The sequence below is a fragment of the Solanum dulcamara genome, chromosome 6, assembly GCF_947179165.1.
Source record: "Solanum dulcamara chromosome 6, daSolDulc1.2, whole genome shotgun sequence".
NCBI lineage: Eukaryota > Viridiplantae > Streptophyta > Magnoliopsida > Solanales > Solanaceae > Solanum > Solanum dulcamara.
Genome location: NC_077242.1, coordinates 3,805,859 through 3,824,039, shown reverse-complemented (window position 1 = coordinate 3,824,039; position 18,181 = coordinate 3,805,859). Strand labels below are relative to the sequence as shown.

Sequence of the window (18,181 nt, the reverse complement as noted above, 5' to 3'; positions counted from 1 at the left end):
CTCTTCACTATTATCCATAATTTAGATGTTGAGGAAGAGAAAATAGATTCAGTAATCAAGAAAGGTAAGTGGTTTGAAAAGAAGCAAAAGGACAGTAAAAAGGAAAAAAAGGTCAGCTTTGCTATTGTTGTTGGACTTTTTCAAATTAATCACAATTGTGATAAAATAATAAGTATACATTCATTTTTAATTAAAAATTAGAAAATATTTTTGTTAATGAATGTGATTTCATATAGGAATAGAAAAACAATTGTCCAAGTATTATAATACCCCATAGTTTTGGAGCACCACATTGGACTTAATGAGTCTTCCTACGATATCATATCAAATTAGAGTTTGGACCTAATTCATGTCTTAAAAATTATTTCAAATGAAAGAAAATTGTACAAGCTTTATAAAGAGTTCATAATTCTCTTTTCGTTCCGATTTAGGATCATTCTCATCAATAGTTCTCCAAAATGAATTTTCAACACCAATCTAGATATCGTTAAAATTTTCTAATGTAGATATTGCACACCGATGAAAAACCCAAAAAAGAAAAAAAAAGAAAAGATGATTTTTCCAACGCCTCAGTGACAATTATTTAGTTCCTTACTTTTATCATTCAAATTTACCCTCTTGTCCTCTTCCCCCCCTTTTCATTCTGCTACCCCACTTTAATTCAAACTTCAAACATTTCAAAGTTCAAATCTTTAAAATATAACTCCTAAGCTTACTTGGGTCGAAAATTCTACTGCTCCACTGAGATTATACTGTTGCTCTTTTTTCAAAAAAGGAAAGGGCTTTTAATGCTGGTAAGTAAGCCCTCATTCACAGGCAATCTTGCATCCACAACTAACATTAAAAGTTCACATAAAGTTAAAGTCTTTTTCTTGATTCTGCTTTGTGGGTGTTTTTTATTTCTTCATTCTCAAGGCTTCTTGTATCGACTTTTGCTTTAGAACTAGCAATTCTTTCTGGTAAGAATTGAGGAACATTATCTTGATATTTCTTCCTTTGTCATTTTCTTGTTGTTTTGTCTTTGTAAAGATCAAAGTTTCCTCCTTTTTAAGGATTTGTGTTTGTTTGGTCAAAAGTGATTTGTGATCTTGAATACTGTTTCAAGAACCTTAAAATAAGATAAAACCTCACTTTTTGATGTTATAAAACTATAGTCTTTCCAAGAATTCAAGTTTATCTCCTCTTCACATTCTTATATATCAGTAATCTATGTTGTTCAGACTCTTCAAAGTGCATTTTTTGGAGAGTCTGACAAAAATACACTAGCATTTTTGTAGAGTTCTAGCAACGTAGCTGATCATTTGTGGGATAGATCTTCAATGATGAACAGTTAAGTGTATTCATGCAAACAGACTTAAAAAGATTCTATGAAAATCTAATATCTGAATCCCCTTCTAGTTTTTTTTATTAGGATATTATGTGCACATTTTTCAATGACATTGACATATGCATGGGGTTAAAGGTGTCTGCAAATTTTCCTTTTGCTCTGTTCTAAAAGCATGCTTCCCTCTTTTTTCTTTTGTACGTGTTACTTTTGGATTTATTACTTAATTACTTTGGTGAGTTATTTGTTAAACTCCTAAAAAAGTGTTCTTGGACATATCTGGCTTTGCTACAAAAGGTGTAATTCCATTATAATTCCATTGAAGTTAGTACTCAAAACTGAATTTTTTCTTGCTTCTATTGTTGTGGTTGTATGTTCCTTTCTAGAAATTATTTCTTACTTTCAATTACAATGCAATGTGGTGAACTTGATGCATTTTGTTGATATGCTTAAAACATATTGATCCTTGTAATTGGTTTATCATATTATTTTATTGTAGTTACTGTTACCTTTTCAGTATGCCTTGTGTAGTATTTTATCATGGTTTCTTTCACTCCTATTATTTTCTTGAGCTGAGTGTTCTACCTCGCAAGGTAGGGTAAAATCTGTTATATACTACCTCCTCAGATTCATTTGTGGGACTACACAGGTTATGTTGTTGTTGATGTCTCAAAACTGATTATTGATCCTTCACTTCCACAGATCAAGACTTTGAAGTGTTAGAAGCTTTGCATCATTTAACATTTTAAGAAGGTACAATGCCACGATCAAGGTGAGTTTTTGGGATGATTTGCACTCCCTCTAAAATACGTACGAGTAAAACGTAAACAATATTTTCTGATATCAGTGTATTTTAACATGTTGTAGCAGGTTATCCGTGTCCCGTTTGTTATGGACAGTTATCATTCTCATATGTTACAATTCATAGTTTCTGACAGCAACTATTTTGTTTCTCATATGTTATAGGGGATCAGAAATGCCTCAAAGGCAATCTCCTCGAGGCCCTTCACAACTTAGAACATCAAGCTCTGAGTCTGATCCTCTACACCATCGGCCAGTGACTGACCGGAGTCCTAAATTAGGTGATCGTCGCTCTCCACGAGGTGCTCAATCTGATCCACTGAATCAAAGGAAACTAGGAACAAGAATTGCAGATTTGGAATCCCAACTTGGCCAAGCACAGGATGAACTCAAATCCCTTAAAGGACAGTTAGCTTCAGCTGAGGCTGCAAAAAAAGCAGCTCAAGAACAGCTTGACAAGAAAACCAAGAAGCCAACTGTTGCTGAATCTGACCGAATCCAAGAAAACAACAACAACGACAACAAAAACAACCCGACTCATGAAATTGCAGATGACGATGAAATGAAAGAAACGGATGTGTTTGAAGTTCCAGTTGAGAAGTTAACTGTGGAGCCTCCTCCAAATGTTGAAATTAGCCACCCCTCTGCTGAAGATGACTTGAAAAGTTCAAGTCTTTCACATGCTGAACCAGAGAAACCATCGTTTGAAGAGCTTAACTTGAAGGATGAAGAAATAAGCTCATTGAAATCCAAGTTGGAGGAGAAAGAAAAAGAGGTTCAGGTTTTTTGCCAAGAAAACGAGAGCCTGAAAAAGGAGCTGAATGAAAAGATTCAAGAGATATCATCTGCTAAGTCCAATAAAGACGAAACGAACCTCAAGCTAAACCAACTAACACAAGAGCTGGAAACAAGCAAGAATGATGGAGTTCATTTAAAGGAGAAACTTGAAGCCACTGAAAAGGCAAAAGAGGCATTAGAAAATGAGATGAAGAAACTTAGAGTCCAAACAGAACAATGGAGGAAAGCAGCAGATGCTGCTGCAGCAGTATTAGCAGGAGGAGGCGTGGAGATGAACGGGAGAAGGCTACCGGAGAGGTGTGGATCAATGGATAAGCACTATGGTAATGTATTTGAACCAGGTGTTGGTGGATATGGCAGTTACATGGGTTCACCAGGCTTGGTTGATGATTCTGATGATGTTTTTGGACATGGAAAAAGAAAAGGTTCTGGTATTAAGATGTTTGGTGACCTCTGGAAAAAGAAAGGCCACAAATAAATGTCGTTTTGATTGTCGTGTTTTGCTAGCAAAATGGTCGCTCGCCATTTTATGTTTATTGGCTAATGTATGAATCTTCTTCTTGGCTTCTAGCCAATACTACTAATTATGCTGAGTTTAAATTTCTGTGTTAGTAGTATCTTTTTTCTTTCTAGTCTAGCTTGATGCCTTAACCCGTCATTCAGGGCAGTTGCTTTACATCCATAATTTTGTGCGTTTTGTGTGTGGTGGACGACAAAATTCTGGTGTACTGCATGAGAATGAATTTTTGAGTCAGAGTCTATAAGAAACAACCTCTCTGTGTATGGATAAGGTTTGCATACATTCTAGTTAGATATGTTGTTGTTGCTTGAGATTAAATGCATCACCCATTTGAATGTCAACACTTAACACAAAATGGATCTTCACATATTGGTTTGTGCAGAAAATACACTAGAGAACCTTATAATCAATAAAAAGTTGATTGAAATTTCATATTGAGGTTTCGTTGTTCTAATGACCTTTGCCCTTGTTCAGCTATTATATCACAATAATTACCTACCTCGGAGAAGTCAGTCAGTCACATAGAAGTGATGTTCTTGTTACTACCATATACTGATATACATGCTCATAACAAGACTACTTCTTAATTACTTTATGCAAACTACTTGCTTTATCAATGTTCTTCTTTCTGGTAGCATCATATTGGAGAAAGGAGACATATTTTGAGGATCGGGATAAGGTGAAATAAAACTGTACAATTGATATTAGATGAGGTTGAGATATGAAGACAAGGGAAAAAAACATAATATATTCCAACTTCTTAAACTTACTCGCGAATTATATTTAGATATGCAAACTATGATTTTTTACTATTGAACATCTAAACACATGGTAAAGTGTTCTTATTATACATATGAAACTCAATTTTGAAAAATAAGTTTTGGGCGTGTGTGTTTTCAAACACTCATTACATAAATAAATTAACCTCATAAAATATATCACCTCCTTCAATCATATAGCTGTCGTGTTAGTAAAAATTGGCAAAATTAATCCTTTTGAAGACAGCCAACTCTGGATACAATCCTGCTTGTACTAATATTTTCAATTCCTTTGTTTACCTAAATAAATAATAAAGCATATATTTCCATTATAGTATTTGGTAAATTTGGGTGTGGAAATAGTAAAGTTTAGGACAAAATCCAAACAGAGCGGGACAAAGCATATAACTGTAAAACAAAAGCTCCAGTCGAGCAATTAACATGCTAACACGACGTCGTTTCACGTGGACTGAAAATTTGACATCGGAGACAAAAGCAATCGGAGAAGAAGAAAGAACGAAGCAAAAAAAATAAATAAATGGTGCACAGTGCGTACGATTCCTTCGAACTCCTCAATAATTGTGCCACAAAAATCGATGCTATCGAATCATACGGCTCAAATTTGCTCGTCGCTTGTTCCGATGGATCTCTCCGTGTTTACGGTCCTGAATCCTCCGTTTCCGGTCAATCTCCGCCATCCGATTATCACAACCAGAATTTAGGGCTTCAGCAAGAGCGATATGTGCTTGAAAGAACTGTGAATGGATTCTCCAGACGACAAATGCTGTCCATGGAAGTCCTTGTCTCACGAGAACTTCTGCTTTCTCTCTCCGAGTCCATTGCATTCCATCGGTTGCCTAATTTGGAGACTTTAGCTGTGATTACTAAGGCTAAAGGTGCTAATGTGTATTCGTGGGATGATAAAAGAGGGTTTTTATGCTTTGGGAGGCAAAAGAGGGTTTGTATCTTCAGACACGATGGTAATCACTTGAATAGCAGTTTAATTACGATATTTGTTATTTGAACATTTGACATTGATGCATTTCTGATGATTTTAGATGAGTGAATTTGTACTTCAGTGTCTGCTAGATGTGAAAGGAAGTGATTTTCCATTGGTATGATGTTACAAACATAATAGGTAATGGTTAAATGTGTTAAAAGAATGCACCTGTTTCTGTTTTTGCCTCCGGTAAGTAGAGACATAACTTTCGAACTGTAGCTAATCTTTTGCAGATCTTCCGATGACCTTTAGGGGGTCCGAATTGGCTGTCCTTTGTATTTGCTACTAAAGAAATCTGTAGATTTTTTTCCTCTCATTTTATATGACAATATTTGAGCAGACGGAGAGATATTAACTTGATTTATATGTTACAGTAAGGCAAGTAGAAGAAAATATTAAACTGATGGTTGAGAAGATAGTTGATAGAGTAAACATCAGATGACGCCAGTTTAATTAGTTTAATGATTTGAATTTTTGGAAGTTGTATAGAAATGGAATGGTTCAAATATTTTGTGACATCATAAAATAGCTGGAGTGTTACATAAATCGGGATAGGGGGGGAGGGGGGTATAGTTTTCTGTTCACTGCTTTTAGTTTAACACAAGTATCATAAATGCCTATAAAATTCTTTCTTCTTGCACTTGGTGACTTGACCTTCAGGTTTCTTGCCCAAAGCTGTTTGGATATTGCTAATAGTATTTTTCTCATGCTATAAGAGTTGTGTTAGTGTAATCTGATTCTTATTTGAAACTTCTATAGGGGGGAGGGGTTTTGTGGAGGTGAAGGAATTTGGAGTTCCTGATACAGTCAAGTCGATGTCTTGGTGTGGTGAGAATATTTGCTTGGGGATTAGAAGAGAGTACATGATATTGAATACCACCAATGGTGCGTTGTCTGAAGTGTTTCCTTCAGGGAGGATCGCCGCACCTCTTGTGGTGTCTCTTCCCTCTGGAGAACTTCTTTTGGGCAAGGTAATGTAACACTATCATTTTTTTACAAAGGTAATAATGTTATATATCATCAGCACAAAGGTTGTGCATAAACCATGTTGACATTTCAAAAGAAGCAAAATGTCTCCTTGCTCTTCTTACAGGGATTCTATGATTTCTATCAAAGTTTTAGCATCAACTAGGAATTTTTCCTTGCACCAAAAATGATAATAGCGGGCAGTTCATCTTGCCAAAGCTAGTCAAATTTCAATCCTTCCCACACAAACACATTTTGAACACAACTGCAACCCCCGGTTCATCAAATTGTCTTGAGTCAAGCATGATTTTTACAACTAGCCAAAAAAAAAATGCCACCTTATAGGGTATCTGCACTTTCCAGATATGCTTCCAAGGCCATTTGGGCCCCTGCTGACCACTATACATGAGTACTATATAGCCAATTTTACTATGTATACCTTTGCTATGCATCTTGCAGAATAATCTGTCTTCAGTTGCTGTATTACCTGGGAAATGTTCCAAACTTCTGAGAAATTTTCAGCTATTCTATTCAGTTCCTAGTCATTCAACATTCTTCTAAAGCTTATCACTACCATTATTACATTGAGTTGATTGTCCTTCTAGTTCTTTCCACATTCATGCACACACCACTATTGTCTTATGGATTGAGGCTGACCATCTTCCCACATTGTTGTTACTTTTCAAATTCCACATACCAGCAGGGAAAACATACTTTTACTTCAGAATTGATTTTATCTTAGATGCACCCTCTGTTCTTATTCCCTCGATGACTTTGATTCCATAGAATCTATACTCTACTCTCTATGATTTAGTTGATGAAGCCCTTGTCTCTCACTTCTCTCGAGAAAAGTCCTAATCTTTGAAAACTAAATGTCCAGCTTTTGTGTATGGAACCAGTACCAGTTGGTTCTGGGTTGTTTTTTTTGAAAACTAAATATCCAGCTTTAAAAATTACCACTATGCTTAATCGTTGTTGTTTCAGGATAATATTGGTGTCTTAGTAGACCAAAATGGGAAGTTGATCCAAGATGGGAGGGTTTGTTGGTCAGAGGCTCCTGCAATTGTTGTTGTTCAGAAGCCCTACACAATAGGTCTTTTACCGCGACATGTTGAGGTAGATTGAGTTTTTAATTCGCTAATCCGTACTTTTTGTTCGTTATTAAGCGATTAACCTTAGCTCTAAATAATCGGAAAAGATAATGCAGTTTGATGTTTTCGAAAATTGCAGATACGTTCTCTTCGTGTTCCTTATCCTTTGATTCAAACAGTTGTCCTTCGGAATGTTCGCCGTCTTGTTCAAAGCAACAATGCTGTTATTGTTGCTCTTGATTATTCTGTTTTTGGATTATTTCCTGTTCCTCTCGGTGCACAGGTAATTGTCACCCAAGAAGGTTTAGTTTAATATTATTTTTAACTATCTTGCTTATGCTTCTAAGCCAGTATTGGAACTGTAGCACATTTATGTCTACGTGTAACCGAATAACTCGTTTTGGAGGAACTGGGGGTTTTCATGACTAAGCTGAGAATGCCTTAGACACACAAACTGATCGTCTAAGTCTTGCAAAATAAATCTATATTTCAGGTTGTAACATGATTAGTTTTGTTTATGAGACTCTCCAATGCTTTCCGCTGGTCAACAACCAACTTAAGTGCTCTAGACTTCTTGACTACTCATACATGCTCGACGGAGTGGTCTCAGTCAATCATTTTTTAGTTTAATGGTTCATTGATCAAATGCCTTATGGGCTTTCTCACTTTTTCCCTACTACATGCAAACCTCTTACTTTTTGTACCCACAAAGACTTAAGATCCAAGAGGTTCAGGAACAGACCCACAAAGGTTCCATTATCCACCGAGTTTAATTGTGAGAGCGTGATTCCAACTTATTTATATGATATATGATGCAGATTGTACAACTAACAGCATCTGGAAACTTTGAGGAGGCCTTGGCTTTGTGCAAATTGCTACCTCCAGAAGATTCAAGTCTTAGATCTGCAAAGGAGCAATCAATTCATATAAGGTGATCCCCCCCTCCCCCCTCCCTCCTCATTTAGATAATTTTCAGCACCTTCTTGTTTGTTTTTATTAAGGAAAGTTTTACTTTTTACCTGAAACAAACAAAAATATATCTCATTTAGGTCATGGTCAAACCCGGGCAGAGGGGGCAGGGGGCATTTTACCACTTCTTATGTTAACATTGTAGTTCAATTGCAATAGTACCTCGTTTAAGTCAAAGTTATGGTTTATACGTTCTTACATTTAACACAAGTCAAATGGTAAAGCTTCTAAATTGAAACATCTGTAGAAAGTTAAATGAGAATCACTGAGGCCAAATTTTTGTGGATATTTCCATGTGTAAGGCTGCTGGAGCATACACTAATCATCTGTTATTCCATTTTGGTCTGGCATATTGGTTACGGTATGTAGCATGGAACATGTTCGTAGTTGATTGTGTGTTGCTTGGTTGTGTTAAAGGCATATTGATAGCGTGGAAGTTTAGAAGAAAGAGTTAGAGAAGTAGAGCATGGGAAGCAGATCTCTTGGAGCTTATGTGGACCATATTGGAAAAACAAAGGAGCACTTGAAGGAGTTGAAGAGTCTTTTGTACTCCCTCCATTCCATATTAGTCCTCCCCCCAAGTGTCCCAGCTAGAGAAGTTAGATTGGTGACCTCATTGACTGGGTATAGGAAGTTTTTTCCCAATTTATATGCAGTCCTGAGATGGTTTCAAATAGCACAAATATAACTCTGAGGATCATCAGTTGGTTTCTGTTGGCATTACAAAAGATCAGTGTATCATCAGCATATTGCAAGTATGTGATCTCCATGTTAAAACCCACCCTACTTGATACTCTGAACCCCCTCAACCAATGTTTCTCGTGGGCAATTTTCAACATATCATTGAGTCCCTCCATGGCTATAATGAATAAGAAAGGGGACGGGGGGGGGGGGGGGGGAGTCTCCCTGTCTTAAGCCTCTCTGTGAGGAGAAGACACCTGTAGGAGATGTGAAATTATTGATAACAATGCACATTTTTTGCTTTGGACAGGAATAATGGATAGGATATTGTTACCATAAACTTATGTGAGGTGTTATGTTTGCTAAAAAGTTTTACTTCATCTAGTATAGTACACATGAGTAGGAAGACTGCCAGCGTACTGGTTTGACCAGGAAACTATCCCAGCTCAATTTTATAGCCAGTGCTCCCTTTTTCCCGGAAAGTTGAAATTTGAAAAACATTCAAGGGTGTAGCCTAGTGGTCAATGAAATGGAAAAAGCCTTGGAGACTAGGGTTCAAATTCAAGCAGACAAAAATACTAGGTGATTTCTTCTCATCTAGCTAAACCTTGGTGGGCAGAATTACCCGATACTTGTGTTGGTGGGACATAGAAGGTAACATGGATTAGTCAAGGTGTGTGTGAGCTGGCATGGACACCAGTCCACCATTATGAAAAAAATAAATTAAATATGAACATTGATTGACAAGAAGTTTCTAATTACGATTTGCTTCTTATCTCTTTTAGTTTTCTTTTCATTTTTTGTAGTTTTAGTCATTAATTATTTTCTTTGAAAAGAAGGAAAGAAAAAGAAAGTATTGAAACTAATATACATGAAGAATGATAACAAGTTTTTGATACAGATATGCACACTTTCTGTTTGAAAATGGGAGCTATGAAGAAGCAATGGAACATTTTCTGGCATCTCAAGTTGAACTCACTTATGTGCTCGCCTTATATCCATCCATTATTGTTCCAAAATCATCTTTCATACCTGAACCACAGAAATTTGTGGATGTTGGGGATGCACCATATCTCTCCCGAGCTTCCTCTGGTCTGTCAGATGATCTGGATTCTAAGCCTTCAAATGTCTTAGAATCTGATGAAATGGATATAGAATCCAAAAAAATGAGTCACAACACTTTGATGGCTCTGATTAAGTATTTACAGAAGAAGAGATACAGTGTTATTGAGAAAGCCACAGCTGAGGGAACTGAAGAGGTGGTTTCAGATGCTGTTGGAGATAATTTCATTTCTTATGGAACTAGCCGGTCCAAAAAACCAACCAAGGTAACCTTTGGGTTTTTATCTTATGCCTTCCATCCGGGGGGAATTTTTTATTGTCGAATAAATTCCCTATTGAAGGGCAAAGTTTTCACATTAAGCAGATCTCTTCTTGGTAAATGTGACTAGCAGTATATTTCTGTATTTATAAGCAAAGCTTTCCAAAGACTCCACAAGGGAAATTGTATCCAGTCTGTTATCTTGTTTAACAAGCTGCACAAATTATATTGAGCTGTTTAACATGGACCTTTCTTTGCATCCAAGTGTAAATACCTTTTCGGCTGTCTGTGTTTGATATACTTTTAATTACCGAAAACCTTATCAGAAAGAAAAGATTCAGTAAGTGCAAAATATTCTGATGGATTATTCAAGTTATAGATCATTTATAGCCTTCTGGAAAATACCGTTTCATTTGTATCTTCTGAAAGTCAAAAATCAGGGAGGTAAGTTCTGATTTTGCTATATGCAAAAGTACTGGCTTAGTTTAGTGGGTCTACTGAAGGAAGAAGCCACTTATAAAGGAAAATAACTAATGTGCCTCAAAGAGCTGTTAGTACTGGGGTAATTCTACCTAGCTGTATTACTTGCCTAATTTACATCTAAAATGTTGCTTCGTTGATCCATTTAGGGCAGAATTCATGCTCCAATCACTTCCATTGCTAGGGATATGGCTGCAATACTGGACACTGCACTTCTTCAAGCTCTCATATTAACTGGACAGTCCTCAGTGGCCACAGATTTTCTGAAAGCCCTCAACTACTGTGATGTGAAAATATGCGAGGAGTTCCTGCAAAAAAAAAGGCAGTATGCTTGTCTTCTAGAACTTTATAGGAGCAATTCAATGCATCGTGAAGCACTTAAACTTCTTCATCAATTGGTAGAAGAGTCCAAGTCAGAGCAAACTCCTGTAGAGCTCTCATTGAAGTTCAAGCCTGATATGATCATTGAATATCTCAAAGTATGCTTCTTTATCTACTTTTATCTTTTTCCTTTTAGGTTTTAATTTCTTGAGAGATGTGGAAGCTCGTAAAGTTTTTGGATCAGCTATGTTGAAATTTGAAGTGCAGCATGAACTATGGGTCTCTGTCGAGGCAGATATCAAGCATAATCATGAACTACCAACATGACTTTTGTGGAAAGGATTGTCAAGATTTGGGACTGTGATATGTCTAGGATTCTATTTGATCCTTTAATTTTTTTAATCATTTATACATGTATGTTTTTTAATCATTTATACATGTACGTTTTCTGGAATTTCCTGGGTTTCTTTCCTATTATAGACTGTATTTGTGCTCAGCACAAGGTAAAGCAAATCAGTTATCATTAAATATACACCTGATTATATCTTTCTTCGTTTTGGCAGCCCCTTTGTGCAACTGACCCCATGCTTGTCCTGGAGTTCTCATTGCCTGTTCTTGAAAGCTGTCCTTTGCAAACCATTGAGCTATTCTTGTCTGGTAACATTCCAGCGGACTTGGTGAATTCTTACTTAAAACAGCATGCTCCAAACATGCAGGCAACATATCTGGAACTCATGATTGCCATGAATGAAAATAGCATCTCCGGGAATCTGCAGAATGAAATGGTAGAGGCACTCGTTCATCTGTCTCTTTTTCTGTAGCTTCTCTCTTTCTTTCCCCATTGTACCTTATATTGCAGAAAAGCTATGAAAGAAACACTGCTGCTAGTGAAGTGAGAAAGCCAAGGCTTTTAGTTTCTCCTCTTTGATATGGCGAAAGAAGCTCACATTTTTAGTCTCCTTTCAACTCAAAGCTGGGTTGAAAAACCCTGAGTGAGAAACTTGGGAAACAATTATCTTGTCTCCAAAACTGTTTATCAGGGGATAAACTTTTTTGCTTCAATTCCATGCTTCTGACTAAAATGTTGAGCGTGTCTTTGACTATTATAAATGCGCTTAGTAACTTGTGGCAGGTGCAAATTTATCTCTCAGAAGTGATTGATTTATATGCTGAACTTAGTTCCCAGCAAAAATGGGATGAAAAAACATGTTCTCCGACAAGGAAAAAGCTTTTGTCTGCTTTGGAGAGTATATCCGGATATAATCCGGAGGTGTTACTGAAGAGACTTCCACCAGATGCTCTGTATGAAGAACGTGCACTTCTGTTGGGGAAAATGAATCAACATGAACTTGCACTATCTATTTATGTGCACAAGGTATTTTTCCCGCCTCAACTGCACTTTTTTAGGCTAGTCCATTATCTAATGTATGGGTGCTTTCTAGGGTCTTTTGAGGTATGGAGAAAATATGAACCGTACAAGTTCTTCATCATAAGCATTATTACAGAATTGTATTGTGAACTTGACATTTGCTGATCATTTCACTCTTCCTTTAGTTAGTGTACCAGTTGGTCTGACATTATTACATAGTTTTGTTATATCATTGGATTAGGCGTTTACACTTTCTTTCTCTGTATGTTGTTGGGATAGTATGCATTCCTAAGTAGGGGCATCAGTATGTCATCTTTTTGTCATTAATACATGTCTAATTTTATGAATGTGATGGCAGGCATTGAAGTGTTTTCAGTTGTCTCTTCGTGTTGCATTTTACTGAATTGAATTGCTCTCTTTGATTTATAGCTTCATGTTCCCGAACTTGCACTTTGTTATTGTGATCGGGTGTACGAGTCAGGACTTCAACAACATTCGGCAAAATCTTATGGAAACATTTACCTGACTCTACTGCAAATCTATCTCAATCCCACAAAGACAACAAAAAATTTTGAGAAGAAAATTACTAATCTGGTATCATCTCAGAGCCCTGGGATTCCAAAAGTTGGTTCAGGAACTCCAGCAAAGGTAAAAGGAGGACGCTTCAAGAAAATTGCTGAAATCGAGGGCGCTGAGGACACACGATTCAGTCCCAGTGGCACTGACAGTGGTAGGAGCGATGGAGATACAGAAGATGCTGCCGAGGAAGGAGGTTCTACTATTATGCTAGATCAGGTGCTGGATCTTTTGAGCAAGAGGTGGGATCGGATCCATGGGGCCCAAGCTCTGAAACTACTACCAAGGGACACTAAACTACAGGTAAATGAACCATCAAAACATGATGGTATACATGAGCTAGATGAGAAAGTTGGTCGTTTTTTAATCAAAGGGCTAAAGTAAACAAACATCATTCCTTGCACGGAGAAGTGATTCTCTCAGAAAAGCTACTACAAAAGAAAAAACTCACTAGAATACAAGCCTAAGATATCCGTTCAAGAGTAATGGTACTCTATACATCTGAAGACTAATCACATTAATATGTCCTAAATTCCTAATGTGTGGTTTTTAGATTAGTCACTGTCTTAAACTGCATATTAGATGTTTCCAGCTATATTATCTGTAAATATTGACTTTGGAATTATACACATTAAAAAAGCTGCAAGGTGAAATTTGATCAATCTGTCTTTCAAATGGTCAAGTATATAGAAGCATCTGTTTGAAACAACTACGCCAAGTAAAATTCTATCTAATGCTACTCTCCATGCACTGTTAGATATTATGTCAGCATCTTCTTGATTCTCTTTGGACAAAGAATTGTTTCTGAATATAGGTAGTAGACCCTTTAGGGTTTTCTGAAAATACACATACACCACTGTGGGATAGTACATGCGACATCGTTTTTTTGTTTGAGTGAATATCCTTTCATGCACATGCTAAAATTATAACTGCAGAATCATTACCTCTAGCTTTGCCCTGTGCACCGATGTGTGCATGAGCGAGAATGTGTCACATCTTGCTGTCATAATATTGTATTGATTCATTTTGGTATCATGCAGAACTTGCTTCCATTTCTTGCACCTCTTCTGAGGAAATCCAGTGAAGCGTATCGAAACTTTTCAGTGATAAAAAGCTTGCGAGAAAGTGAAAACCTGCAGGTAAATTTTACTGTGGTCATACCAATACACACATAGAGACATATACACAGTTTATATGAGGTCTTTTGGGTTTTCTGGCTTTGTTTTACAGTTTACGTGTAGAGTACATGATTTTCTTTACTGGCATAAGACTTATCTTTTATTTTTGTTTTTTTCTGTTTTATGGCAACTACCAATTATCATCTTTGCATCAATTGTTTTAGAGGTTATGTTAGGGAATGTCTAGAAGATTGAAAAATAATACTGGAGTATTTAATTTCTACAACTAGATTGTTTACTAACACTGTGGTTTAGCATTTGTTGTCTCTCATTGTACCTGTGTATGAAACAGGTTAAAGATGAACTGTATAATCAAAGAAAAGCAGTCTTGAAGATCACAAGTGATAGCATGTGTTCTCTTTGCAACAAGAAGATCGGCGCCAGTGTCTTTGCAGTCTATCCTAATGGTAAGACAATTGTGCACTTTGTTTGCTTCAGAGATTCACAGAATATGAAGGCAGTTGGAAGAGGCTCTCAGTCGAGGAAAAGATGATAACGAGAAGTTGGATTTGGATGAACTGAATTTTTTGGGTGCTATATGTGGAATTGATCCCTTTTCTTCATGTTAGCACCCTTAAATACGTTCTGGGGCTTTAAGTTTTAAGTCGCCATAAAGTCCTGAAAGTAGGATACTTCTGCTCTCAGTCCGTGTTTCTGGAAGTGTTATGGTGTGTGGGCATGATTAATGCCAAGAGATATGATGCGTGCTGGTGATCCCAAGTGTTCAAGCAAAGAATGAAAGTGCTTCTTACAAAGGTATGTGTAATACACATCTTGTTGTATATTATGTCAAAATATGGAAGTGAATGTAACCGATTTGAGGATGTGTGATGTCTGTGATCAAGCTTGTATTCGAGGTTGTGTGATGTCTATATTAAAAAGGATCGAAGCTTGTATTCAAGGTGATTTATCACTTATTTGTGAAGTGTGTGTTTGTATGCAGTGTTTTATTGCAACTCAGGCCGTGAATGTTCAATTAATATGCAATAATACACGATTTTCTTTGTTGATTGTATTTCCTTCTTTGTTGGGCAAACCCCAATCTGCTGTTCCAAAGCCTCAAAAAATTGAACTGAATATTAGGCAGCACATTAGGGAATTTCGACCCACAGATTAATTTCTCTTAGGACCCTTTTTAACAAAAGAACTAACTCGAAAATTTTAAAGAAGAATAAATGGGTTAATACAAAAAGAAATAAGCTATACTGATAGAAAGAGCTACGTCCTTAATAATTTCATTCCAATCTATTGAATTATTCGACTTTTGATGCAGAAAATTTATAAATAGAGCTAACCATTTAAATTATACATCTAAATTCATTTCCTTTGATGTAAAGGAATATCTATAAATTCAACAAACAAAATAAAAAGTCCTAATCAAGCCTCTCCCCGACTGAAATTCCTTTAAAACCATACTTACCTCAGCGCTCAATAGTCAATTCTTTTATGTCTTTTATTCCAATTTGTGGAAAATTATGTAATATCATTCATTGAATCATGAATTCACTGCTCACTGCTAGTTTTCGAGGTATCCATCCTAGTCACTATGAATGTATTTGGGCCAATTGACACATTTAGGAATTGCAGCTATCCCAACAACACCAGTTCATGAATACCAAGAGGTGAATCCCCTTTTTTCTTAAGTCCGAAAGCGCTGTTGCTACACCAAGATTATTGTCAGGAAAGTCATTGAGTTGAGAGTTGCCAGATAATTATGTCGGAGTAGATGGAAATAACACTCTGAGCACATTTGGTCGTAGGTTAGAATTATAAATACTATTTTTTATGCATAATGAAGTATTAGTAATGCAAATATTAATGATTCGTTTATTAGTTATTTCATATTTTATTCTGCATAAAATAATATAAAAATATTTATACTAAATTTTATGTGGAGGCATTTTTAATTTGTTACCAAATAATATATAAATGTTTATGTTAATTTTAATATATGAATAACTTTTTTTAATCAGCAATCGTTGGTGGCTAGATAAGAAATAAGCTATCTACGTATTAATTTTCGTATAACTAATAGAAACCGACATGATTTAATACATGTATAAGTTATGAGGTAGTCTATATACTATTTTATGCAGGATAGAAGGTAAAATAATTAATACATGTATAATCAATCCTTACATAATTAATACATGTATAAAATAATACATAAATTTACTTATAACTAATTCATATATTACTGATACATGCATAATTCTAACCAGCTATCAAACAATTCCGTAAGAGTCATTTCGTTACGGGTTAGAGTTATGCAGGTAATAGTTATGTAGGGTATAGTTATGCAGATATTAGTTATGCAAGGTTTAGTTATGTAGGTATTAGTTATGCAGGGTTTAGTTATGTAGAGTTTAAAAAAATTAGTAAGTTAGTTCTTATCTCTTAATTTCAAAATGTATAGTGAGCTAATATTTATTATACTCATTAAAATAAATATATATTCATCCGACCATTGAAACTTCACTTTCTTTTGGGTCAACCTAGTCAAAGGCGAAGTAATCGAAGAAAACTCTTCAACAAACCTTCTATAGAATCTGGCTAAGCCCAAAAGGCTTCTAATATCCGAAGAAGTGAAATAATAGTTTTAATTTTTAATTGGCATATAAAAAAAACTTTAAGTATTGAAATTATATATTTGTGATATAATTTAGATTAATTCTCTTCCATTTAATTTAATTTAGCTAAGATGCAAAAGATATGGTGGGGGGGGGGGGACTGGGAAAAGTACTGTGATAGTAATTTTATTGGGTTAATTTGATGCTATTAAACTTCGTTAAAAATTTTGAACATATGAACGAACTTTGAATTTACTGATTTTCTAATGTAAAATTTACAAATTGAAATTAATGAGTATCAAAATATGTGGGGAGATTGATATTGCATACTATAATTAAAGAGTAGTTTCCAAATTTAACATTTTAATCATAGTTAAAATACTTGTTAAATTAATTTAATCTTAACCATTAGAAATTATTAACTTTTTTTCACCCTCAAAATTAAAAATTACATCTAATAACTAAGGTGACCCTAAAATTAAAAAATTAAAAAAAAAAAGAAACTAAAATTAACAGAAAACATAGGAGAAAAATATTCTCATAGTTTAAAAGATCATATCTTGATTAACAATGTAATTGATGGTGTTAATATGTAATGAAATTCCTAAACTTCTTAATTGACAAATGAGTGTTTCTTCAATTTAATTTTTATCATACTTCAATTGTACGTAAATTTTACTACCCAAATTTAATGGAGTAAGCACCAACACCGCTGCAAAAATAATAATTGAATAAAATAATTTTTATGTTGAGCATTTCAAACTAAGATATATATCTAGCTAGAAAGGAAGAAATTTACCTCATAGTTTGCATAACTCCCTTTTTTTGGGGTAAATAACTCTCTTCTTTTCCGTAGTATGTTTATATGTCTTTTTTTACAATTAATATTTGCCGTTTCTTTCCTCCACAATCAACATGTTAATTATTATTTTTAATTTTTTCATTAGTCTCTTTTCATTTATATATAAGTTGTCTTTTTCGTTTTGTCCATTATTAAATTCAATTGGATTTTGAATTCGCTTTTGTTATGTGTCCTTTGGACCGTTCGTCACCAACGGAAGCACACTAAACCCATATGCTGAAAAGTTGGGAAAAGAGTGCATTTTCATCACGAAAGATTCAATCTAGCTACAGAATTCCCTACGGTTATCTTATTACAACCTCATCCCAGTCAAAGACTTCACCTTGGTATGTATAAGGGAGTCAACTCACGATAATCTAACCCACTTCGACAGCCTAACACTTAGACTCAATCCTTTCTTTCTTTTTCCTTAATTTCGTTTCACACTTAGACAATGCCTACGAATATAGAAACACACCAGCATGTACGGGAACAAGTCTCAACTTTGTATTAAACTCTTGCCACAAAAAAGCACACAAAATCAACCTTATAAAATTCTGACCCAATGACTCTCTGCCTGTGACTGGTCTGCCTGTGCCATTAAATAGGCCACAGCA

The 18,181-nt window shown here is 35.5% G+C and overlaps 2 protein-coding genes across 8 annotated transcripts; both read left to right on the top strand.

The window, feature by feature from the left end:
* Window positions 1-694: 694 nt before the first annotated feature.
* Window positions 695-3,534, top strand: LOC129893241 (interactor of constitutive active ROPs 1-like). 7 transcript variants are annotated; one of them, XM_055968744.1, is made up of 3 exons: window positions 695-794; window positions 2,027-2,096; window positions 2,291-3,534. In XM_055968744.1, the coding sequence occupies exons 2-3, from the start codon at window positions 2,083-2,085 to the stop codon at window positions 3,399-3,401; spliced, it is 1,125 nt and encodes a 374-aa protein (XP_055824719.1). In that variant the 5' UTR covers window positions 695-794; window positions 2,027-2,082; the 3' UTR covers window positions 3,402-3,534. The 7 variants fall into 7 exon arrangements, with proteins under 7 accessions (XP_055824719.1, XP_055824720.1, XP_055824722.1 ...); XM_055968745.1 differs by lacking the exon at window positions 695-794 and adding an exon at window positions 882-959; XM_055968747.1 differs by lacking the exon at window positions 695-794 and adding an exon at window positions 1,604-1,621.
* Window positions 3,535-4,531: 997 nt separating this feature from the next.
* Window positions 4,532-15,168, top strand: LOC129891498 (vacuolar sorting protein 39-like). Its single transcript, XM_055966882.1, has 12 exons — window positions 4,532-5,181; window positions 5,961-6,172; window positions 7,152-7,283; window positions 7,398-7,541; window positions 8,077-8,189; window positions 9,810-10,236; window positions 10,859-11,188; window positions 11,594-11,815; window positions 12,163-12,405; window positions 12,829-13,278; window positions 14,016-14,114; window positions 14,446-15,168. The coding sequence occupies exons 1-12, from the start codon at window positions 4,740-4,742 to the stop codon at window positions 14,644-14,646; spliced, it is 3,015 nt and encodes a 1,004-aa protein (XP_055822857.1). The 5' UTR covers window positions 4,532-4,739; the 3' UTR covers window positions 14,647-15,168.
* The last annotated feature ends 3,013 nt before the right edge of the window (window positions 15,169-18,181 follow it).